At 41.0% G+C, this 24,734-nt stretch overlaps 1 protein-coding gene across 8 annotated transcripts in view; it reads left to right on the top strand.

Moving 5' to 3' along the window:
* The window catches only part of dmd (dystrophin), a 309,740-nt gene that overhangs the window by 215,346 nt on the left and 69,660 nt on the right, over positions 1 to 24,734 (top strand). For 5 of the 8 annotated variants that reach the window (XM_037762039.1, XM_037762037.1, XM_037762035.1 and 2 more), the window contains exons 36-57: positions 175 to 348; positions 437 to 592; positions 681 to 851; positions 966 to 1,145; positions 1,250 to 1,372; positions 2,388 to 2,558; positions 2,888 to 3,010; positions 3,098 to 3,232; positions 4,326 to 4,478; positions 6,890 to 7,060; positions 8,742 to 8,768; positions 14,620 to 14,742; positions 15,715 to 15,887; positions 15,981 to 16,116; positions 18,605 to 18,780; positions 19,765 to 19,912; positions 20,352 to 20,477; positions 21,713 to 21,862; positions 22,790 to 22,888; positions 23,002 to 23,101; positions 24,016 to 24,185; positions 24,283 to 24,400. In XM_037762039.1, coding sequence (XP_037617967.1) covers positions 175 to 348; positions 437 to 592; positions 681 to 851; positions 966 to 1,145; positions 1,250 to 1,372; positions 2,388 to 2,558; positions 2,888 to 3,010; positions 3,098 to 3,232; positions 4,326 to 4,478; positions 6,890 to 7,060; positions 8,742 to 8,768; positions 14,620 to 14,742; positions 15,715 to 15,887; positions 15,981 to 16,116; positions 18,605 to 18,780; positions 19,765 to 19,912; positions 20,352 to 20,477; positions 21,713 to 21,862; positions 22,790 to 22,888; positions 23,002 to 23,101; positions 24,016 to 24,185; positions 24,283 to 24,400 — 3,103 coding nt within the window. The remainder of the gene's footprint in view (positions 1 to 174; positions 349 to 436; positions 593 to 680; positions 852 to 965; positions 1,146 to 1,249; positions 1,373 to 2,387; positions 2,559 to 2,887; positions 3,011 to 3,097; positions 3,233 to 4,325; positions 4,479 to 6,889; positions 7,061 to 8,741; positions 8,769 to 14,619; positions 14,743 to 15,714; positions 15,888 to 15,980; positions 16,117 to 18,604; positions 18,781 to 19,764; positions 19,913 to 20,351; positions 20,478 to 21,712; positions 21,863 to 22,789; positions 22,889 to 23,001; positions 23,102 to 24,015; positions 24,186 to 24,282; positions 24,401 to 24,734) is intronic. The other 3 variants (XM_037762036.1, XM_037762033.1, XM_037762038.1) reach the window with 1 other exon arrangement.

Here is a 24,734-nt window from a genome sequence, read left to right as displayed (position 1 = left end):
ATCGACTGAAAACATGGAGGCTGCTTCTGCCTCTGCAATCTGCACTTAACACTGTTATTTGTTTCTCATTTAATTTCCCAGCTGTTGTGCCCCTCTTCAATACCACAGCATCCAAGCTTTTCCCACTGAGCCGGTATTTGTTACAGGTCAGGTCTTCTTCTTTCCTTTCCACAGAAAATGCTGACAGACGTGTGGACAAAGTTCCGGCTCTTCCAGAAGCCGGCGAACTTTGACTCTCGGCTGGCCGAGTGCGAGCGCTTGCTGGCCGGGGTCAAAAGCCAGGTGGCGGTGCTGGACATCCGCAGCGTGGAGCAGGACGTGGTGCAGTCGCAGTTGGATCAGTGCATGGTGGGTCATTGTGGCAGATAGATGGATAAATGGAACGGTTTGATCCGACGTTGAGCGCCCCCCCCTGCTGTGTGTTTGTGTCTCACAGAAGTTGTACAAGGTGCTGAGTGAAGTGAAAGGGGAGGTGGAGACGGTGATAAAAACAGGCAGACAGATCGTCCAGAAGCAGCAGACGGAGCAGCCCAAAGAGATGGACGACAGGGTGACCGCCCTCAAACTGCTCTACAACCAGCTGGGCTCACAGGTTAGAAAACACACACACACACACGTTAGGCACACATGATCATACAAGTCAGATTTAGACATTTGTTTGTGTGTGTGTGTGTGTGTAGGTGACTGAGAGTAAACTGGAGCTGGAGAAAAGTCTGAAGTTGTCCAGGAAGCTGCGTAAGGAGCTGAACGGGCTGACCGAGTGGCTCGCCGCCACTGACGCCGAGCTGACCAGGCGCTCTGCTGTGGACGGGATGCCCAGCGACCTGGAGGCTGAGGTGGCGTGGGCACAGGTATGATAAACACGATTACATGGAGAAGGAGGACAAAACATAGAGAGTCTGTGCTAAAAATAGATGTATTTAGTCTCAACCCTCCTCTTGTGCCCTCCTCTTCACACCTGTCAGTCCGTCCACACGGAGACGGAGAGGCGTGAGCCGCAGCTGCAGGCCGTGGTGGACCTCGCCGAGGCCCTCAAGGCGGTGCTGCGGGGCCACGGGGGCCTGGTGGACGACAAAGTCAGCCTGCTGCGTTGCAACTGGATCGCAGTCACATCCAGAGCGGAAGAATGGCTCAACCTGCTGCTGGTCAGACAAAGATCTGTGCTAAAATTAGACCAGACTCTAAAAATAACTCATTAGAAGTGTCACCGTTTGAAATGTCTCTCTCTCTCTCTCTCTCTCTCTCTTAGGACTACCAGCGGCAGATGCAGAAGTTGGATGGAGAGATAAAGGAAGTGAACAGATGGATCGACGGAGCAGAGAAGAAGATGGACGAGATGGACAGCCAGGGACCCAACGACGCTGTGCTTAAGGTTGTAATGTCAATCTTTCTATATCTTGTGTTTAATCTATTGTATATCTTATATGTTATATATAAATCCTAAAGATTGCTGTTTCCTGTCTGACGGACGGCCTCTGAGCGAGGCGAAGGTTCTGAAAGATACATATGTACCTTTTCTTTCATGGTCTTTCTGTGTTCTTTTATGAACATGAATTAATACTAATATGATTAATATATTTTGCACTCGGCGATTGGAAGATTCCCACTAGATTGTATGTAACTACTACTACTGAATTTACTACATCATATTAGGAATCTCTGAGATTAAAGTTACCGCAGTGTTTAACGGTGGCGTCTGTGGTGTGATGAAGTTGATCCAACCTTGCAATTGCATTTGAAGCAATTAAGTTCCTTGATTTAAAACAAAAAACACAATTTTTCTGAATTTTTTTCTTGTAAAATTTGCGAGTTTTTTTCTCATAAATTTACCAATTTAATCTCAGAGAATATCTGAATTTGTCCTTGTAAATTTACAATTTTAATCTCAGAAATTCCGATTTTTATCTCGGAATATTAGAAATTTTTCTTTTTCTTTTTTTTTTTTTTTACCTACTATGGCCCTAACATGCCGTCGTAGTCTGTAGATTAGATGTGAGGGAGGTGGATTTTGAGAAGAAATGCAGTATTACTTGAAAATACAGATAATGATCCTGCTGTTATGAGCTGTCAGTGATAACTGTCTGTTCGTGTCCTATGGGAGGCAACAAATGTTCACTCCTCAATATTGTTAAATATGATTTATTAATATGAATATATTGTTAAATACTGGGTTGATATCATTTTAATTCAGTGGAACGGCCTAAAAAGGGTTAGGCGAAATTATGCAGGTTCACCAGAAACTCGACGGAGCTCCGGCGGGAGGTGGAGAAATCTGTGCCCGGCAGCCATAATAAGACATACATTGAACTTTAAACCATGCAGCTGCAGCTCTCATGCCTCAGGAAAGACACCTTGTCTGACTGACGGCGTGTCTTTGTGTCTTGCAGGTGTTGCGTGCGGAGCTGGAGCTGACGAGAGGGAAGATGGAGGAGGTGAGGGCTCTGGCCCAGGAGCTCATGTCCACCAGGGGGGAGAACTGCCAGGCCCAGGTGGGACCCAAAGTGGAGCAGCTCAACCACAGATTTGACACCATCGCGCAACGCATCGCTTCCGGACAGGTAGGGAAGAATTAGACCATCTGGATGCTGTTATTTTGACTTGTAAATATTTAAATGGACTCTTCCATCTTTTTTGCTGAATATTATAATCCAACTTACTTCAAGCTCTCTCCAGACATACATTTACTTTCAGCTCTCACTAAATAGACTCCTTCCTAAATTGACTTTAAAGTCTCACTAAATAGACTCTCGCTAAATGTACTTTAAATCCTCACAGACTTCAAACTCTCACTAAATCTGCTCCAACCTCTCCGACTAAATTTACCTCCTCTTGACCACTAATGATCTTTCTTCTTTCTCATGTGTGCATCTTTGTGTGTGTGTGTCAGACGGCAGCGTCAGCCATGGAGCTTGAGCAGTACCACAGTGAAGCACAGGTCTGGCTGGAGCTCCTGGAGGAGGAAGCCAAACAGGGGGAGAACCTCAAGGAGGAGGACTTCCAGGAAAATAAGGTCTCAAACGCACACACAAGAATAATGATTTTCCTTTCATATTATGCGTGCACCTCTAAAGTGAAACTGTGTGTGTGTGTTGTGTAGGACTGTGAGGAAGGTGCAGTGAAGGAGTTACTGTTGAAAGGAGAGAATCTCCAGAAGAGAGTCCCGGATCAGGACAAGAGAGAGCAGATCAGACTGAAGCACAACCAGCTCAACAGCAAGTACAACACTGTCAAGGTAACAAGTGGAGCAAGAAAGAGGAAGAACTGTTGTCCTCATTAAAGATCCCATATTGTAAAAAGTGAGATTGTCATGTCCGTTACAGTATAAAGCAGATTTAAGTGCTATATAAATACTGTGAAAGTATTGAAACGTTCAATATACGGAGAAATACGCACAAGCCCGTATTCAGAAATTGTGCGTTTGAAACAAGCCGTTTCAGGATTTCTGTCCATTTGTGATGTCACAAATATACAATATTTAGACCATTACATGGTTTTAAACGTAAAAATTCTTAATGTTTCCCAGTTTATTTCCGGTTGCAGTAAATGACATCAGCTGACAGGAAGTAAACATGGACCCAAACTGTTGCCTAGAAACGCAATTCCGTTGCAATTCCGTTGAAATGAGCTAAAACGGAGCGTTTCAGACAGAGGGTGAATACAAGCATATTCAGGCAGACAGTATGAGGAAAATAAAGTTGTTTTTTTAACATTACGGTATGTAAACATGTTCTAGTAGAAACATAAAATACAAGTATGAACCTGACAATGAGCATAATATGGGACCTTTAAAGCTGAAGGAACTTCTTCCAACAACCACATCACACAGTATGAATTCATGGTCAATGCTCAGTGCTTGAAGTGGAAAGAAAAAGAAGAACTAGTGCTCCTCTTATTCACACGTTGACGAGTGTATCAGCAAACTCTTACGACTTATTCCTATTTATTCATTATTTCTTTAACATGTTATACTGTGTCAGCCGTGGTTGTATTGTTATATTATTATATTTGGGTTATGCATCTTCTACAGTAGGCCTATAATACTCCAATCATATTCCGACTGGAACATTATCGGGTTAAGGTGGTGTTTTTTTATATTTACCATAGTGTTACTGTTACTGTAATGCCTATTTCTCTCCTCAAATGTTCTCAGAAACATCTTGTAGTGTACTGTTTAGCTGTAAAATGAGAAAGTTTGCAGCCATGTTGAGATCTGTTGAGGAAATACCAAGCACCGCCCACCAGCCGGAGCACACTTTCTCATTTTACTAGTCTAAAACATCCTCCTACCAGCACCTCTAAAGCTCACTAATGAACATGTTGTACAGGACCTGCGTTTGATGAGGAACAGGAAGGCGTTGGCCATCGCTCCCCAGTGGTACCAGTACCGGAGGAAGTCACATGACCTGCTGGCCTGGCTGGACGACATCCAACGCAGCGTGGACCAGCTGCCCGACCCCCCTGAAGGAGAGAGGGTCAAGGTGATAACACACATGCATAAATAAACAGGCGTATACGCAGACACAATAATATCTTTCTGCCATGTTAAGGAATAACCATGAAGCTTGTTTATCTCTGTCTTCCTCATCATCACCCAGCTCTTCATCTCACACTTTTTGTGTCTTTAATCTCATTCTACGTGTTTCCTGGTACATGTTAAAAACCTCTTTCTTCCCTGTGTTTCTCACCTCTCCTCTTGGACAAAGTGTTGGTGTCGTTGCAATTATGCACTCAGGAAGAGGACTTTCTGAATAATCGTTGCAGGACATCTTCCTCGTAGCTCTTTAAAGAAATAATTGCAGATCGATTCTTGTCCCCCAGTAGAAGACCGCAGCCTTTATCTGGGATTTGTGGTGGAACGAGGCTAATTAAACGGCGTCGTGTGTAGCATTTTAACATCAATAAATCATGACCACATTAATAGTGAAACAGTAGTATAGGTATTATTTATTATAGCTTATAACCTGCTGATCTGCACACTGTATTTTACTGTGTGTACCACTTCAGTTTCAGCACTTCACAGTGCAAAACAACTCTGGAAAGAAGGCCAATTATTATTATTATTATAAGAGGTCAAGACAGAAGCTAAAATGGCAATAGCATTTATAATCAGTATTTTAGCACTTAATAAATGGTTTATAACACACTATAACAGACTCTGGTGTAGTTGTCAGTAGATATAAGGACACTTTTTTTTTTTTTTTAAAGTTATTTTTTTGGGGGCATTTTTCCATTTTTATTGAGGACAGTGGATAGAGTCTTGAAAGGGGGGAGAGAGAGAGTGGATGCGGAAAGGGCCACAGGCCGGATTCGAACCCGGGCCGCCGCGGTCAGGACCAAGCCTTGATACATGGACGCCCGCTCTACCAACTGAGCTAACCCAGGTGCCCATAAGGACACTTTTTAAATGATTATTACTTATTTTTTCAACAATTGTTGCGAATTCATCCGTAATACTAATATACAACGACGCAGTGTGATAACATACAAATATGTTTTCATATATTATTGTAATATGAATACATAAATTGTGTCATAAATTTTTTTTTTTTAAATAATACAAAAATCTGACATTTTTTGTCAAATTTTACTAAATAAACACACAAAACATATTGATACAAAATATTTCTTAACACTCCATAAGTTATTTGAACTATTCACATTTTTTAGTTTTTTGAGATATGCTCATTTTTAGGAGCCGATCAAGTGCAAAGGCGTTTTGATAGTTTCACAGCGTAAAACGTGATGACGCGAAAGACAGAAGCTTTCTGCTGCTAAAAGAATGAATACTCTAGCTGTTATGATTTTTATTTTAGATCCACTTAAACAGGATCATGCAAACAACAATGTCCCGCGGTCCGTTTTTCAAGGGTTAAAGCTATGAAATACTGTATTATACATCATTAGTTACCTTTTTTACACCAGCTACAGATGCTTTATATGAGGTTTTATTTATTTATATATATATTAGGACTGTCAAAGTTATCGCGATAATAACGCGTTAATGCAAATTCGTTATGACGCCACTAATTTCTTTAACGCATTAAGAGATTGTAGTGGGCTTAGTTTTGAAGCTAGAGTGAAGATACTGGCATCAAATGACTTTAAAGTGTGTTATAAACCATTTTGAGAGACGCGACCAGACTTTTTTTTTAGCAAACAGTGATCTAACCAAGCCATTACCCACATTAATTATACTTTGATGGTAATGCTACATACTGGAGCAGCACCTTTTGAGCTCCATTCTGAATGTGTCGGAAAAGGTTTGACGGAGAAACCCTGGACTCCACCTGTCTTTCTGCCCCCCACCCTGACTCTGTGTGTGTGTCTTTCACTTTCAGGTGGTCACTATGACATTTCGCTAAGCGTGGACGTCTGAACTCGCTCACCTCAAACTCACCTGTCATTGCCGCAACTGAGATTCCTCACTGTCTGTCAGTCAGTCTGTCTGTCTGCTCATCTATCTGTCTTTCTGTCTCTCCATGCTTCTTCTCGCCTTCACTCTCCCCCCGCAGTTCACACACTGCACTTCCTCCTCTGTACTTCTTTAAACGGCCCCGTGACTGTACTCCCTCTCGATGTAAATAAAGTCTGAAGGCAGTGTACACCTCCTAATATAGCACCTCTTTCTTATTTTATGGATTGTCCGAATGGAGTTACATATAATATCAACATACAATATGAATGTATGTTTGACAAACATGATATCTTGTCCCTTTTATTAATGTGTTTGTTTGAGCGTGTGCGACTGAGTAAATGTTTTATTATGTATTAATTGTCACTGTCTGAATGTGTATTATTTGACATCCACATGCCTCTCTGTGCTTACCCCCACTCCCCCCATGGGCTCAGCCAATAGCGAGTGACCTCCTGGTTGATTTTCATCCAATAGGAAATTGCCTCAGAGTTCGACAAGAAGAAGGAGGAGCTTAACGAGGTGCAGGGCTTAGCCAATCAGCTGTCAGAAGCTGGAGCCGCCAGTCTAGTGGAGCCCCGCCAACTCCAGCTCAACGCCCGCTGGGTTGAGGTGGAGGGCAAGTTCAGACCCTTCAAAAGACAATGTGTGAGTTTCAGTAGGCACGACTTCTATATATCTACAGTACTAACAGAGAATACTAATCAGACCAGTTCATAACACTAATGTCTAAACTCTAAACATTTAGAGGACAGTGTGTGAGTCCTTCTAAGTAGGTAGAACAGTTGATTTCACTAACTTTTAGCATGAAATTGGCTTAAAAACAACTAACTAAAATTAATCCCCTTCAAAATGTGGTTTGCTAACTACAGTAGGCTTCCTGTTTACAGTTAGTTATAGAATCCACACAAACAGGACTTTCACCAAGGAGACTGCTGTTTGTGTCCCAATGTTACAAAACATACTTATTTTAAGCCAAACCATGATGTTTTACTAAACCTAACCGAGTACTTTTGTTGCTTAAACGTAACCAAGGAGTTTTGTTGCCTAAACATAACCAAGTAGTTTTGTTGCCCAAACATAACCAAGTAGTTGTTGCCTAAACGTAACCAAGGAGTTTTGTTGCCTAAACATAACCAAGTAGTTTTGTTGCCCAAACATAACCAAGTAGCTGTGTTGCCTAAACGTAACCAAGTAGTTGTGTTGCCTAAACGTAACCAAGCAGTTGTGTTGCCTAAACGTAACCAAGGAGTGTAGTTTTGTTCCTGTTTACAGTTGGTTATAGAATCCACACAAATCCAGTGCAAATTTGGGTTGTAATTAGATCAGACTTTTACTACGAAACAAATACAGTTTCATCAACAGGGTGTTTTCTAATTCACTGTACAATTTCAGTTCAGGCTAATGATACAAACACCTATTGGTTTTCTTGCCAACAGTTAGATGAGAAGATTGAAATACAGTGTAATCAAGACAGTTAAAGAAGACATTTCTCTATATTCATTTATAACAATAAATGTCTTGGTGTTATTCTATATTTAATTGAACACAAATCTTGTGAAAAGACCAAAACTATGTGTTAGTCTGTCTCTCTTACTTCCCCACTCTGTCCTTCTTTGCCCCAAGCCCACTGGTTCCTACTAAAAACCTTTAAAAATAGCTCACAAATATATAGTTATAGAAAAAGTCCTAAAGCAGCTAGACACTGTAGTTATAACAGATATTACTCAGACAGGAGGAAACATTTACGTGGGACTATTTTCAGCTGCGGATTAATCCACAAGCACTCCCTGACCAGCACAAAACATAACTGAACAAAAGTAACGTGATTGTGTTTGTTGTGGCAGTTTATGCCAGTTAACGATTGCATTGAAAATAGGAATATTGAATATAAAATGGGGTTTATCGAACTTTTACATTATTTATTGGAAGATACTAGAACATATATCAGGCTTTGATACACACACAATACTTGTTAGTAGATGTATTCACTGTCGGTTTTGGTCTTTTTATATGATTTGTAAGAGAAAATATTGGATATCACACGACTTATCATTTAAGATAATATGAAGCTCTAACCATAACCAGGCATTTGAGTAGCATATTTTCAGTGATGTTAGCCCCCAGTTAGTTTAAAAAAGTTACTTTAAATCTAAATCAGAATTAGATTGTTTCCTTCAAAAAAAAATGTGAGTTGCTTTTTTTGTTTTTCTTTGCTGCATTCTCATTTACATGTCTGACGTGTACATGTGAAGCACGCTCACATGTCTGAATCTCATTGGTTGCTCTGTCTCACCACATGCCAACCAATCACATTACCCCCTCGCAGTTCCCTGATCTGCCAATCACTGAAGATGTATGTATCCTGTCAACCAATCACATGAATCGACCACATACACGTGCACCACATGGTATCAACTTGGACAAATACACATCTGAACTGTCAGATTTGAGACTTCCAGTAATGCATTTCTCAAGGCGCACTGAGAGGAATCATAAGCACATATTAAGTGTCATCTTCATTTTACATGTGACTGAACACACTCAGTGATATTGTGCTTCAGCGTGGTACATTACGGCCTCTGAGCTGCTCCACTCGAGCTGTTTAGACACTTCGGTGCATTGCTTAAGGACTCTTGAGCAGTAATCGGTGCACTTGCTTCCCAATTCTCTCCAAGTAGGATACTCTGTAATAATAGACTACAGCACCGAAACGTATGTTACATACATGCACTTGTTATGCTGTTAATTGTGAAATTGTTAAATGATTTAGAGTTAGTGTTATGAGTGTCTTATTTAACTGATAACAGCCATCATATCAGATTGACATCAGACTTTAATTACTTATTTTAATGTTACAAAACATACTTATTTTAAGCCAAACCATGATGTTTTACTAAACATAACCTAGTACTTTTGTTGCCTAAACATAACCAAGTACTTTTGTTGCCTTAACATGGCCAAGTAGTTGTGTTGCCTAAACGTAACCAAGGAGTTTTTTGCCTAAACGTAATCAAGTACTATAGTTTGGTTGCCTAAACGTAACCAAGGAGGTTTTTGCCTAAACATAATCAAGTACTGTAGTTTTGTTGCCTAAACATAACCAAGAAGTTTTGTTCCCTAAACATAACCAAGAAGTTTTGTTCTCTAAACTTTAACAAGTAGTTTTGTTGCCTAAACATAAGCGAGTAGTTTTGATGCCTAAACATAACCAAGTAGTTTTGTTGCCTAAACTTAACAAATTAGTTTTGTTGCCTAAACATTACCAAGTAGTTTTGTTGACTAAACCTAAACAAGTAGTTTTGTTGCATTTTTGTTTTGTTTTGTTTCAGTCCTCATGTTAAAAACTGTGACTGTAATCCGGGAGTAAATTTGAGTTTCCCTCAAAACATAATTGAGAATGCAGGTTAGTTTTATGGGAACGTAATTTTTAGGAGACGAAGGTTGACCTATGAGTTCTCAAAGTAAGAATAAAAAGAAGCTGACTCATTGTAAACCTTTCATGTGGATTGTACAAAAGTGGCAAAACTGAGAGGGTCCTTGTGAAATTTGACATTTATGGCTCAATTATTGTGAACCGGCGAAGTTCTGACCTGCAGCAGCAAAGAGCGCACAGCCATTGTTGGTGCCAAAATTGCAGAGCGACGCAGGATCAGCAATAGTCACCAAAATACCAAACCAACTCAGAAGAAGAAATAGCCTCACTATGTGCCAGTAAAAGTCCACTTTGGTCATCTCCTCTCAGTGCCGAACCAGCAATGAATCCTTGGGGCATGCTCGACATGCATTATATTATAAAGTCAGATAACCTATCCTAATACAAGTGGTTTTGATAAAGACAAATACAGTAAAGATGTGTATTCAGTCCAAGTGGTCTAGAAGAAAGAGAGTAGACTAGATCATGAGCGTGGGAGCTATTTTGAGTTTTCTATTCTTTCCTACAAATGGTCTGCAGTCTCTGCACACACAAATTCAAGCTTTGAATTTATAAAACAATCACAACTGCATGCCTAGCTTTAAGAGGCTGGAAAGGAATCAGTGCTTGCTGGCAGTCTGGACAAAGACATCTAAACAAGACTAGAATAACTGTTTGGGCCAAACTTCCAAGTGAAAGTGAGGCATTTCTAACCCACCAACCTGGGAACTAAATCAAATTTCCACACAGGAACGGGCCGTTTTATTGCCAACTTTATTCAATTTGAGGATGTCTTTTCTGAGACAAACCGCATGTTCACTTTAAGCCTCTCTTTCCTCGTCATCTAGATCTGCTCTGCTCTCAGCTACACACATTGAAACCACAAACACATGCACACAATGTCAAAAGACTCCGAATGAAACATTCAAATGTGTGAGCAGGTGGGTCTACTGTATGTGTGCGTGTACAGGTTTGGGCCTTTATTATGAATGTGATTTATCAAATAATGAAGAGAATAATGTGTGAGTCTGTCACACTGGGTTCAATCAATCAGCCACAAAATCCAACCTTAATACTTTCCTTATTATTCAATCCTGGCCACAATATTTCCCTAAGGCCTTAAAGGATAAATTCACATATTTATGAAACAGTACTCATATTGAAAGAATTATTGGTCCTACTGGCTGTCCCTGTGCTTTGTTCATTTCCATGTAGGAGATGGGGGACAAAATCCACATTCACAGTTCTGTGTAAGAATTCTACGATGACGTATTAAGGCCATTGTAGGTTAAAAAAATAATAATAATAATATAGGGGTTAAAATTCAGAGAAAAAACAGTCTTTACTAGAAAAAATAATCTGTGAGATTAAAGTGGTAAATTTATGGAAAAAAAACACAAATTTACGAGAAAAAAAACTTGAATATTTAACAAAAAAAAAACTTTTTTTTGTTTTGTTTTGTTTTTCTCTGTGTCTGAATTTTGTTACATATCCATGTTTTCTTTCACGGTCGTTCTGTGTTCTTCTATGAACATAAATAAATACAATTAATATATTTTGCACTCTGCGGTTCATGTGACCGCAGTGTTTAACGTTGGCGTTTTTTCTCATAAATTTATGACTTTACCTACAATGTCCCTAATATGCTGTAGTAAATTCAGTAATAGTAGTTGAATAAATATTGCCAATAAGTGGTAGTTGTGTTATTGGGGCTTTATTATGATGCATTAATATGTAAGATTTTACAGTTTCAGCTTTAGATGGAACACATTTTAATTACTTTTTTTATTGCTAGGTAGTAACGATGCATCATATAGCATCATTTATATGTAAAATCTTAATTTGCAAAGTAACAAGTAACTAGCCCTCAGATAAATGTAGTGCAGTAAAAGTATAAAGTAGCAGAAGTACCTCAAAATTATAGTACAGTACTTGAGTAAATATACTTACTAACAACCATTAACTTTCACTGTATACATGGGCATGTGAGTGAAATATGTGAACCTATCCTTTAACCTAATTAATGTCTCTGCCATTACCGTCCATTCTTTACCCCCATTGAAACCCAGTATGACAGAACTGTGTCTGCAGCAGGCACAATGCTAATAGTCAGCAGGAAAACTGGGGCATTCAAAACTCTGGCCTTCCATTTCACTTCATAACACACATACATACAAGTCAGATGTCTCCTGTGGCTCTGGAGGAGCTTTATCAAGTCTAAGGAAACTATAAATTTAACAAAAAGCATGTAACAAACTGGGGTATGGAGTTTGAAAGTGGGCATCCACCAATGGATGTGTTATAGAACTGGACGCGCCGCCTCAGCCTTGCTTCCAATTTTTTACAGTGGCCATTTACGGTATTGCAACGAGAAATCTCCTGCAGCCCAAAAAGCATTTTCACCATAGACCACCATTAGCTGTGTTTCCATAAACTTATTTTATGCTCATTTTGAAGTATTGCATCAGAAAAGCTGTTTGGAAACAGCAAAATTTGTTAAAACAGTGTTTTTTGAGGTGTTTCTTTTCTTTGTTGAACGCTAAATGGATTATGGAAGCACCTTTGCCAAATAATTTCTCACGTAGCGAACATTTAACTCACACGACTGATCAGCTGTCCACTTCTCGGATATTCCCGTGACGTTCAAATGCTTGTCTTTGTCTCCGGACAGCATGAAACACGATCAGTACTAGCTGAGATGAAAGGACAATTAAAATGTTAGATGGCCAAGCCGACTTTTGTTTCCAGTTTGCAACCTCTTCTTCCTCTTCTACTCTGTTCACTAGCAGATTACAGCCATACAAACCTATGGCGCCAACTTCTGACCAAACTACGCTGTAGCTGAGTTTAATCGCCCCAAAACCAGTTGATGGAAACGCGCCTAATTGGCATTTCTTTGTTTGCGACATTTCAAAAGTTTGCCTAAAATTTGCTTGTCAATTGGATGGAGACATGGCTTTTGTAAAAATGACACCTCCAGCTATAAAAATGCTCTTTGTATTGTATATTTTAACCCATGGGGGTTTAATCTTTGTAAAAACCTTTCCAAACCCCCGAAAAATCTTTTTATTTTGACGATGTCACCGGTTTGCTCATTCTCATTGGTTCAAAATTATTTCTATTCTATTGTCATATTCTACCGAAATGTCCTGTGTTGAACAATAAAATATTACAAATATAATAAGCGTTTTCAGTCAAAAATGGCGGCAAAAAAAAACAGGAGTTTCATTTCTTTGCTTCTCTGCTCTTTGACATCACCGCCAGGCGAGCATTTCTTATTGGAATGAATAGGTGGCGTCTTGGGGTCCGGTGTCCAGTTTTATAATACAGCCATGCATTACCAAGGCAGGGAGGGTATCAAGTTGCATTATGGGAAATGTAGGTTTTTGGTGACTCACTCATTCTAGGGACCAAAAATCAGGATATCTTGGCCTCTGCTGCCTCGATTTTGACCAGTTTTTTTTCGTGTGAGTCCCACAGAAGTACAATTGTAATTATTAGGAAGAAGCAAATATATATTTCCTTCCTGCCAAAAAAGTAGGGGAGCCACCACATTGAACAGTTGTATCCCTGCAAAGGATATTCAGTCTATCAGGTAGTGAGTGAATCAGCACTCTACACCCGTTACAGTCATTATTACTGTCACACCAGGCAAACCCTGAGCTGACTTGTTAAGGCCAGCAGCAATCATTAACATTCTGTAAGGCTGCTAGTTTTTTTTATTTGGGGTTAATAAAAAAAAAATGTCATGGATGGATTGCTCAGGTGACACGAGGTGAAATGAACAGAGCCGAGTGTTAATACCCCCAGTATCTCTGCACTGTGGAGAGGAGCTTCAGTGGCAGAGGCAGCTTCATTTGCCATGCTGAGTTAGAGTATTGTGTATCATGGTCAGGTGAAAATATAACATTTATTTCAATTGCTGTTTCAAGAGTTGACTCATAATCGAAGGCTCAAATACATTAAAAGTGAATTGACGAAAGCTTGAATATGACCATGATATACAATAGGGATTATTGATGTGTTTGATGAAGAATCTTTTGTGAAAGTTCACATGGTATCTGACGGCCTTGAGACGATCTGGGGCTTCATTTGTCAAAGTTTATAATGAGTCATCTAAAATGATGAATTTTTATATTATACACTACAAACAAATACATACTTTTGTTCACAGCAAATGTATATCTTCTATAGATCTGATTTATACGGAAGCCCTGAGAGGCAAGTGAGAAAAAACTATTCTGATCTAAATTGTTTTCATTCCTGTGTTTATGAATTTAGAACAGGTGAAAAAAGGGGGATAATCTTTCTTTCAGTTCTCTATTTTTTTTTCCATCTGTGAAACTGTTTTCACAGATGAAAAAAAAAAAAAAATCGTATAAAATTTTTATTTTTTCACCTGTTCTTAAGTCATAAACACAGGAGAATTTTTTTTAGATCAGACTTAGAAAATTGATCACCAGAATTCTTTATCTCACTTGCATCTTTGGGCTTCCGTACATTTTAGATTTTCCCATATATATTTTTTTAATAACACAGAATTTCAATGGTGCCCAATTCATTTAATAATTGAAGTCCCAGATCGGTTCCTTAATCAGTTGAAAATCGTATTTTGTTCCCTTAAAGCTAGGTTTAATATGTTGCCTGGTTAGAGAAATGAACGAGCATGATATAAAACATATTTTTTATTTTGTAGAAAGTCATAATATTTTCTTTTTCTGATCTACCTCTCTCCTTTGTGTGTTTGTGAATATGTGTTGGTGCCTTCCTGTATGTGTGTGTGGGTGTCTAGGAGTACCTAACAGAGCTGCAGGCGTTGCTGCGTTCAGTGTCAGAGACGGACTTCAAGCTGAACTCTCCTGAATACTGGCCTGCAGCGTATTATAACCTGCCTCAGCAAGAGCACTGCCTGAAGGTCAGCACTGCTTTAGTGTTTCTGTCTGAGAGCCACAGAGAATATTTCTCAAGAAAAAAATCCGCCGATCAGACTGTTGTCAGGCTATTAAATAGGCGTTATCAGTCGCTGTAAGCCCCATAGATGTGGGTCATTAGGGGCCTACTACACTTACTAGTATGTTTTATCATCTATTCACATGGTAGATCACCGAAAGAAGGTGTAAAAGAACACGACAGGGAACTGATTTTTGTGCATAAACCTAAAGAAGTGGTAGTTTTGGTGCCTAAACCTAAAGACATTGTAGTTTTATTGCCTAAACCTAAAGAAGTTGTTGTTTTGTTGCCTAAACCTAAAGAGGTTGTAATTTTGTTGCCTAAACCTAAAGAAGTTGTTTTATTCCCTAAACCTGTTTGTTTTGACCAAACCTAAAGAAGTTATAGCTTTGTTGCTTAAACCTAAAGAAGTTGTAGTTTTGTTGTCTAAACCTAAAGAAGTTGTTTTATTGCCTAAACCTGTTTGTTTTGCCTAAACCTAAAGAAGTTATAGCTTTGTTGCTTAAACCTAAAGAAGTGTAGTTTTGTTGTCTAAACCTAAAGAAGTTGTTTTATTGCCTAAACCTGTTTGTTTTGCCTAAACCTAAAGAAGTTGTAGTTTTTTTGCATAAACCTAAAGAAGCCTTTTTGTTTGTATTCAAAAGGTGACGTTTCATTCAGTTTTACAACGTAGTAGGTGTAGTAGGCCCCTATTGACCCACATCTATGGTGCTTATAGTGACTGATAACGCCTATTTAATGGCCTGATAACCGTCGAATCGGGTGCAAAAAGTATACGCTTATTTGCTTCCTGGCAGAGAGTTAGATGAGCAGTTTGATAGCAATATAATGTGTGTCTGTTCAATATGAAGTTTCAGCCAGTTAGCTTAACTTGGAAGCAGGGGGGAACAGCTAGCCTGGCTCAGTCCAAAGGTAACAAAATCCACCTACCACACAGGAGGTGAAGGGGAGCATCGACAAGTTGCGAGGCCCGGTGGAGGGAGCGTTGGCCCGCAGAGAGGAGATGGCGTCTGGGGCTCGGCCTCTGGAGGGTCAGAAGATCCAAGAGACCGCCGCTCTCCTCAATACTAACTGGGACAAACTGAACAAGCTCTACCAGGACAGGCTGAAGTAAGGAGGGGCTGGAGGGATGTACATGATTGCATGAATGTTGACTCATTTTGTGAATTTGAATGAAAATCTGTGTGTGTGTTGCACATCAAGGCGTTGGCAGGATTGCAACTCCAAGTTTCAGAAGTTGGTTTCGGATCAGAAGGCGATGGAGGAGTGGCTGAACGACGCTGAGAGCACTTTGAGACCGGTCGAGAGTGAGCCAGCAGGACACAGACAGCACCTCAGGGTAACACACACACACACACACACACACACACACACACACACACACACACACATTTTTAACCATAGACACAAGCATTTCTGTAGCATTTCTATAAAGACAGGTTTGCACACACAAGGCTGATTGTACCCAGAAAGCTGCTGAGTGTATTCCAGCTGTGGCTGAGTCATATTTGGTCTCCAGTGTCCGTCAGTGTCAGTTGAAAATGTCAACTGCGTCTGTCAGAAACTAGCAATGACAGCTGCACTGCGCTGTGCGCCGCTTTGCGCCGGGTGTTAAATAAGGCCCAAAGTGGAGCTGGGGCTGCTGAGAATGTCATTAGTTTTGCATGTACAGCAAAAGTGCCCTCTCGGATGCCCCATGGTAGATAAAATATGATAAAGTGCTCTCAACGGTGGGCCAATGTGCAAGAAAACATGATGAACTGTCCTCCAGGGTGCTCTTCCAGTGGAGAAAACATGATAAAGTGCCATCTAGGGTGCCCTTTCAGAGGAGAAAATGTGATGAAGTAACTTCCAGGGTGCCCCTTCTAGTGGAGAAAATGTGACAAAGGGACATCTAGGGTGCCCTTCCAGTGGAGAAAACATGATAAAGTGCCCTCTAGGGTGTCCTTTTAGTGGAGAAAATGTGATGAAATGCCCTTCTTGCGGAGAAAATTTGATGAACTGTCTTCCTGGGTGCCCTTCCATTGGAGAAAACATGATAAAGTGCCATCTAGGGTGCCCTTTTAGAGGAGAAAATGTGATGAAGTAACTTCCAGGGTGCCCTTCTAGTGGAGAAAATGTGACAAAGTGACATCTAGGGTGCCCTTCCAGTGGAGAAAATGTGATGAAGTGCCCTCTAGGGTGCCCTTTTAGTGGAGAAAATTTGATGAAGTAACTTCCAGGGTGCCCTTCCAGTGGAGAAAATTTGATGAAGTGCCCTTCTAGGGGAGAACATTTTACAAACTGTCCTCCTGGGTGCCCTTCTAGTGGAGAAAATGTGATGAAGTGCCATCTGGGATGCCCTTCCAGTCGCGAAAATGTGATGAAGTGCCATCTAGGGTGCCTTTTAAGTGGAGAAAATTAGATGAAGTGCCCTGTAGGGTGCCCTTCTAGTGGAGAAAACGTGATGCAGTGCACTAATGGATGTCCTTACAATGGAGAAAAGACGATGCATGTGCTAGAAAACTTTCTGTCGCCCTAGCCCCATCAGACTGCCTGAGTCCGCCACTGATTAAAGGTAGAGCGGCGAGCGTATCCACATGAGATGGAGTAAAGTGTCGACTCATCACTACCCACTCCTGATGTCATGACATGATGAAACTTGACATGTCAAGACATTGATGGACATTTTTGGGATATTACGTGACATAATTACACCTAAAATAGCATGCCGAAAAAAGACATCGCAACACGACATTCAATTTCTGTGTGTAGTCACACACAGAAACACACACACACACATGCTGGCACACAGATGGTAGTTGTCAAGTGGAAAAAGCAGCGAGTGTCTGACAGTGGAGTCAGCCTCGATACAAACACAACACTTTCCTTTTTAGGCCTTATGTAACAATATTGTCATCAAATTTGACATTTCAGTGTTACATCAACCCCAAAAACTGAAATTGAAGGATTATGAAAAGCAATTTAATACAAGCATAGAACAATTGGCTTTTACATCACCGAGACTTGGCTGAATAATGTATGAGGAATCGTTTTCAGAGGAGAAAATGTACGAGGGGTTGCTTTCACAGATGTCTCGCTGAGTTGACTTTTAGTTTCGGTTGCTGTTGTTAAACTGATGCACTCAGCTTTGCATACAAAATATTGTTATGTGAGCGTGCATGTATATGTATGTGTATGTGTGTGTGTGTGTGTGTGTGTGTGTGTGTGTGTGTGTGTGTGTGTGTGTGTGTGTGTTTGTGTGCGTGTGTGTGTGTTTGCATCATCAGACATGCCCAGTCCACTTTGGGCTGCTGTGATCAGCTCTCAATGTCCACCTGGACAGACGAGGATGCAGCGTCCAAGTGCCACTCAAGTGCCAACCGGTGTGTGTGTGTGTGTGAGAGAGAGAGAGAAAGAGAGAGAGAGTGTTTGTTTCGAGACAGAGAACCATCTGGTACCTCAATTCACAAGCTGCCACCTGAACCGCACCCATGTACAAACCCACTCAGACATATTGAATGGATCGATATTGATACACTTGATTATATTCACATTGAGTTTGTGGAGAACCTTAAATGGTTGGTTCACATAAAAAAAAAAAAAAAATCGCAGTACTCAAAGCATTTAAAGGCATAGTATACATCAAACCGGCAATACGTCATCCAGAGTAGGCCCTCATGACCATGCTCCCTTTTGGGGGAAACCAATCCCTCTTTTGACTCTATAATCACCTAATCTGACACAGTGACCACCAGAACAGACAAATATATTGTGTAGTCTGAACCCGGCATAAGTCCAACAATGAAAACCCTAGTCACCCGCTGTGTGTGTGTGTGTGCGTGCAGGACCTGACGGAGGCCATACCTCTCCAGGAAGTGGTGTTAAGCCGAGTGAACTCCGCAGGAGAGGACATCAGCCAGTTGAGCACGGCAGACGACGCCTCGCGGCTCCGCACTATGCTCAAACTACTCAACACTCGCTGGACCAACGTCTGCCAGCAGCTCAACGAGCGCAAGAGAAGGTATTTTACTACAAAGTCCAGTTACCCTTTAAAAGTTTGAAGCCTGCATTGTTTCCATCCATGTGTACTTGCTAGTATCGTTCTTCTCTGCCTTTCGTTGGTGCATTACAGCCACCTCTAGATCATTAGTATAGTGTTAAACCATTGGCAGGTATGTGAAAAGAGAAAAAGAGCCCGTTTTTAAACCCTGTCATGCAATTGTTACCATGGTTACAGCTTGCATGCTAGTGTGTAACACGTGGGGAACATTACATGAACGTCAACAAGGCATTGTTTTAGATTGTTTGAACACACACAGTCACACAGCCTACGCAAGGTTATCAGCAGTCATAAATAATACAAGTTGAGCCTTACCATCGACGATTGTCAAGTATTGTTTTCATCTTGAACCCACAACTTGTCTTTGTTAATGACCATGTAACCGTTGTTAGCTGAACTTTGTACATAATCCAACCATCGTGGTTTATTTGGAGTTGTCATGTAGGAATAGATGATGGAGGAAGAGGACAGCATCCACCTTGGATGTACTTCAGCTCTGTCCTCTTCTGGTCGATGCTAGCGGGAAGTACATGTGTTGCGTTCATGCGTCGTCACGTAAATAACACCAGCGGCCCTGAACAAGAAGCTTAGAACATAGATCCTTCATTTTTATTTCTTTTTACATTATACATTCACTAAAAGTAGACCAAAACCCGACCCGAACCGGAGCGTCATTTGTAAATATCTGTCTATGTATCCACATTCTATTATGCATGTGTGCCCCCATAGCTCTGATACAATAAGCCTTGGAAGGTGGAGGTATAGTCTATTGTCTATGTAGAATTTTTTTTTTTTTTTCCATCCTTTAATTCCGGGGCTGAAAGTGAGACCCACGCTGTTGTGTGCCTTATCCAACTGAGCCATTCCGACTTTGCTCCATGGGGGCATTCATGTCTCACCCTCTTTCCCTCCTTTTTCTCTCACTGCCGCCCTCCACCCCCGCAGGTCCTCGGAGGCACGCACAGCGACTGCAGAGCTGCAGGAAAACATGGGCTCCATGCTGGGCTGGTTGGACAAAGCGGAGGGCGTCCTGGCCATCCCTCTGCAGCCTGCAGAGCCACAGCACATCAGAGACACTCTGGACAAAGTCCAGGTACCATCAAGACACCAACACAGCAGTTCTAATGAGCCACTGAGCTCTGTGTGTGTGATTGTGTGTGTGTGTGTGTGTGTGTGTTTATGAGTGTAATTTAATTTAGCTACTATCATAGTGTAAATGAGATACAGTTCTTTATTACACTCAGCTTTAAAGAACATTTGCATGTGCTTACATGTGTGTGTGTTGGTTTGTTTAATTTAATTAAGATGGTATTATAGTTTCCAATGAGATGCTATAATGTTTCATTCTGAAATTCAACCTTGAAAAAACACTTTATTGGTAGTGTGTGTGTGTGTGTGTGTGTGTGTGTGTGCGTGTATTCGGCTGTGTGAATTTACATAATTAGACTGAAAGAGCTTGTCCTACATTGAGCCGCTGCAATGAATTCTTATTAAATTCAACCTGTATGACTGTGTGTGTGTGTGTGTGTCAGACACGTGTGGAGGAGCTTCCTGCCAAGAAGGCGGCGATGGAGGATCTGAACACCAGACACAAACAGATAACACTTCCTGCCGACAGACAGAAAGACATCAGGATCATCAACGCTCGCTGGGCTCAGGTCAGCAGCTAACACTGTGAATACGACAGCTAACAGCACGCCAGCGTTTAGTAAATGTTCATCTTGTCTCATCAGAACAATACGGAAGCCCCGAGAGGCAAGGGAGAAAAAATCTGGTGATCCATTTTTTAAGTCTGATCTAAATTGTTTTCTCTCCTGTGTTTTATGACTTAAGAACAGGTGAACAAAAGGTTTTGCCAGGATAATTTCTTTTTTCATCTGTGTGAAAGTGGTTTTGTCATTTTTTATTTTTTTTTCTCAGGTTAATTTTTTTGTTGTTGTAATAAATACTCATTTAGAGGTTGAAGTGCACCACTATCCCATGTTTCTAAATAGGATTAAAAGCATTCATGTTATCCCTAACGGCAGATTAGCGCCAATAAAAATGCATATGCAATATGTGTACCATGTGTTTTTTTTTTCACCTGGCAAAACTGTTTTTTTCCCCACCTGTTCTCAAGTCATAAACACAGGAGAGAAAACCATTTAGATCAGGTTTGGAAATTGATCACCAGATTTTTACTTTCTCTTGCCTCTCAGGGCTTCCATAGAACAAAGCTGCACCAGGCTATAAAATCATACCACGTACATCATGATGTTCTGTAGCCGCCCCAAACATCAGACAGATACAGTTAGAGACACGCTGGTAAACATTTGAGCAGTGCAGCTAAACAAACAGATATTTTTCTCAGGAGTTGATGGAATATTGAGTTTATATTCATCAGGTGTCCACTGGATACAAACATGACTCCAAATGAATGATAATGTTTCTGTGTCTGCTTAATGTGCAAACAAGCAACTGTTTGCCAACAAGTTCGCCATGTTAAAGGTCCTGAAAACCTATTTTTTCAATCAGCTTCTTAATTGTAGTCAGTGGTAAATTTGAATTGAAGCAGCAGAGATATCCTGATTTAAACTCCCTTGTATGGGTCAACACTGGATTAAACCCTCCTTACATAGTAAACTCCATACTCACAATTTGTAACACATGCTTTCTGCAATACATTTAGTCCCCCAGCCACATCTACCCTGATGACGTCATCAGGGTTATTTTCTCAGACTTGAAAGACCCTACACATCTGTTTTGACAGGCTGAGTAGTACTCATGACAAGTTATGAAAGCCTAACTCATACCTGAAATATCACAGTCATTATGAGTATAAGTCAACCCAAACTGCCCTTAGTCATTGATTGATGAGAGTGTTATGTATAAATCACAGCCCGTTTTTCTTTAGGCGTCCAGGGCTCTGCCGGAGCGTCAGCTGGAGATCGAGGGTCTGCTGAGGGACCTGGAGAAGTTTCAGGGTGAGCTGGACGGCCTGTCAGTCTGGGCGTCCGGCACCAGAGCCAAGCTAGAGCACAGCCCTGAGGAACCACCAGCTAGGGTAGGACACATATTTTCCGCAATATATATACCCTTGTTACCATAAAATTCAAACCCAAATTGGATGAAATAGACCCTTTTACACCCTGTCACGGTGTGAAACTGGAGGCAAAACAAAGGAAAGACTGGAGGCTAACACAAAGGGGTCGTAAGGGTCGGCTAATCTGGTCCCGATGGTTAATATTAACTTTCTCAACTAACACTTGTGATCCTGGAGAGTGAGTGAAAGCACATATTGAGAGAAACTAGTATTTTATTCAGCCATTGTTAAAAAAAAAAACAAGCCAACAAAACTTGCTAGCCAGCGTTAACTAACGTGTTCAGAGAATTATTCTGCCACCACTTAAAGGTCCCATATTGTAAAAAGTGCGATTTTCATGTCTTTTATATTATAAAGCAAGTTTAAGTGTTATATAAATACTGTTAAACTATCAAAACACTCAATATACGGAGAAATATACACAGCCCGTATTCAGAAATTGTGCGTTTGAAACAAGACGTTAAGATTTCTGTCCATTTGTGATGCCACGAATATACAATATTTAGACCAAGACACGGTTTTAAACAAAAACATTCTTAATGTGTCCCAGTTTATTTCCTGTTGCAGTGTATGTAAATAACATCAGCTGACAGTAAGTAAACATGGACCCAAGCTGTTGCCTAGCAACGCAATTCCGTTGCAATGCATTAAAACGGAGCGTTTCAGACAGAGGCTAAAATACAGGTATATTCAGACAGACAGTATGAGGAAAATAAAGTGTTTTTTTTTAACATTAGAGAATGTAAACATGTTCTAGTAGAAACATAAAATACAAGTATGAACTCGAAATTAGCACGATATGGGACCTTTAACGCTCCGCCCACTAAACACCTCATCATGGTTACTAACAGAAAAGGGGTCTTTAAGTTTGTCCGTTTGTTTCTCCAGCTCATTGAGGAAGTGCAAGTCAAGCAGCCAGAAGTGGAGTCAGTTTTGGAGCGAGCCGATCACCTGTACAAGGAAAGTCCTCTCGGCCAACCAGACAAAGTGAGGAGATCAAACATCCTGTCAATGAGTTATCTATCTATTGAAAACAGCATTCTTGTTGATTATCTGTGATGCCGTTGTCTCTGACTTTGTGTGTGTGTGTGTGGTGACAGGTGAAGTACGTCAAGTTAAGGGAAGACTGGACTGTGATCCTGGAGCTGCTTCGGCAGCATAAGGAGAGGATGGCTGCTCTGCTAGTAGCCAAAAAAGCCAGTAAGACTTAATTTTCTTCTGTGTGTGTCAGTCGACTTGTGTGCCTCCAGAGAGCTCTAAAAAACTTTTGTCATTTAAGTAAGGCTAGCATAAAGAAAATCAACATTAGCGTTAAAAAATTAACATTAAGAAAATAACATTAGTGTTTTAAAAAACCTTAGCATTAAAAAAAAAAAGTATATTTCTAAGACTTTTGTTTTACTGCAAGCCACACTTTGATAGACAACTGTCAGCTGTAGCTACCTAGCTAAGTAGCTAACATCACAAAATTCCAGTGATAAACTGCAGCTACCCAGCCAACATCTGTATGTGGGGCCCATGTGGGTAGTAAATGGGCTGCAAAATGGGCCCTATATGGGATTGTCCATGGGTTCCATAATGGCCCCCTGCCAGTTGCCCTTGTGGGTTTCATGCAGGAGTACACTGGGAGTTATATGGGCCCAATCTGGGCAACATAAACCAAAACCCATCTCAGTCCCAGGTTTAAGTTCTATGTGGGAACTACAGGGGGACTACATGGCCTGAAATATGTGTTGAAAGTGGGTTTGTCCAGTTTCCATTTTGGCCCCATGCACTAATTTCCCATTAGTGACCCACCTAGAACCCACTTGGGTAGCTCACATGGGGAGCCCATGTGGGACCTACTTAGTTGATCCAAGTGGGCCCCGGATAAGATGCCCATTTTGGCCCCATACCCACTTGGTACCCATGTACCCCCAGCATAACCCATGTGGGGCCCACATCACCATGTTGGCTGGGTAGTAGCATTGGCAATTTATCCTCCCAACACACAAACAAGCCTCGGAAGTCTTGATACTGAGAGAGATAGAAAGAGAGGAAGAGTTCCAGTTTATAAACTAGACATGAATAAATGGTTTGACCATTGTGTCTGTGTGTGTGTGTGTGTGTCCCAGATGAAACTCTGACAGGAAGTTCCCAGCCTGAATCTGCGGCACTGGCTCAGTTCAACAAGTCCTGGGCTGAGCTCACCGATTGGCTAACCATGCTGGATAACATGGTGCAGAACAAGCGCGTGGTGGTGGCCGACCTGGACGACATCGATGACAACATCAGCAGGCTCAAGGTGAGGACCTCAGAGATCACTGGTATCAACAAAACACTGAGGGAACTGTTGGGCTCCTGGGCCAACAGATTTATCAACTTTGATTTTGTGTTTTCAGGTGTCTCTGCAGGAGATGGACCAGCGGCACCCCCTCCTGGAGAGACAGGTCACAGCAGCCCAGAACCTGAAAAACAAAACCAGCAACCAGGAGACCCGCAATGCTATCACAGAACGCAGTATGTCTCACACACACACACACACACACTCACACAATCTTGTGAAAGACTGTTTTCTCTTAAGGTCCAGACGCACTAAACCAGTAGGTCATTCTCCCCTTTGGAGAAAGAAATATTTTCACCAATTCAACTTCATTCCATCCTCCTAAAAGGATAGGAAAGGAAGGAAAGGATAAGTCTGTCATCAAATCCCATGTGCAGAGCTAAACCAACAATAAATATACAAGTATTATGTGTGTATCCAAGCCTAATATATCTTCTTCCTCTGTGCCATAGAGCTCCATTGTTGTCCAAAAAAGCTATTAAAATCACATCAATGAGCCACACTGTTGCA

The sequence above is a fragment of the Sebastes umbrosus genome, chromosome 24 (genome assembly GCF_015220745.1).
Source record: "Sebastes umbrosus isolate fSebUmb1 chromosome 24, fSebUmb1.pri, whole genome shotgun sequence".
NCBI lineage: Eukaryota > Metazoa > Chordata > Actinopteri > Perciformes > Sebastidae > Sebastes > Sebastes umbrosus.
Note: the sequence above shows the minus strand (reverse complement) of the source record. Positions and strands in the feature narration are given on the sequence as shown.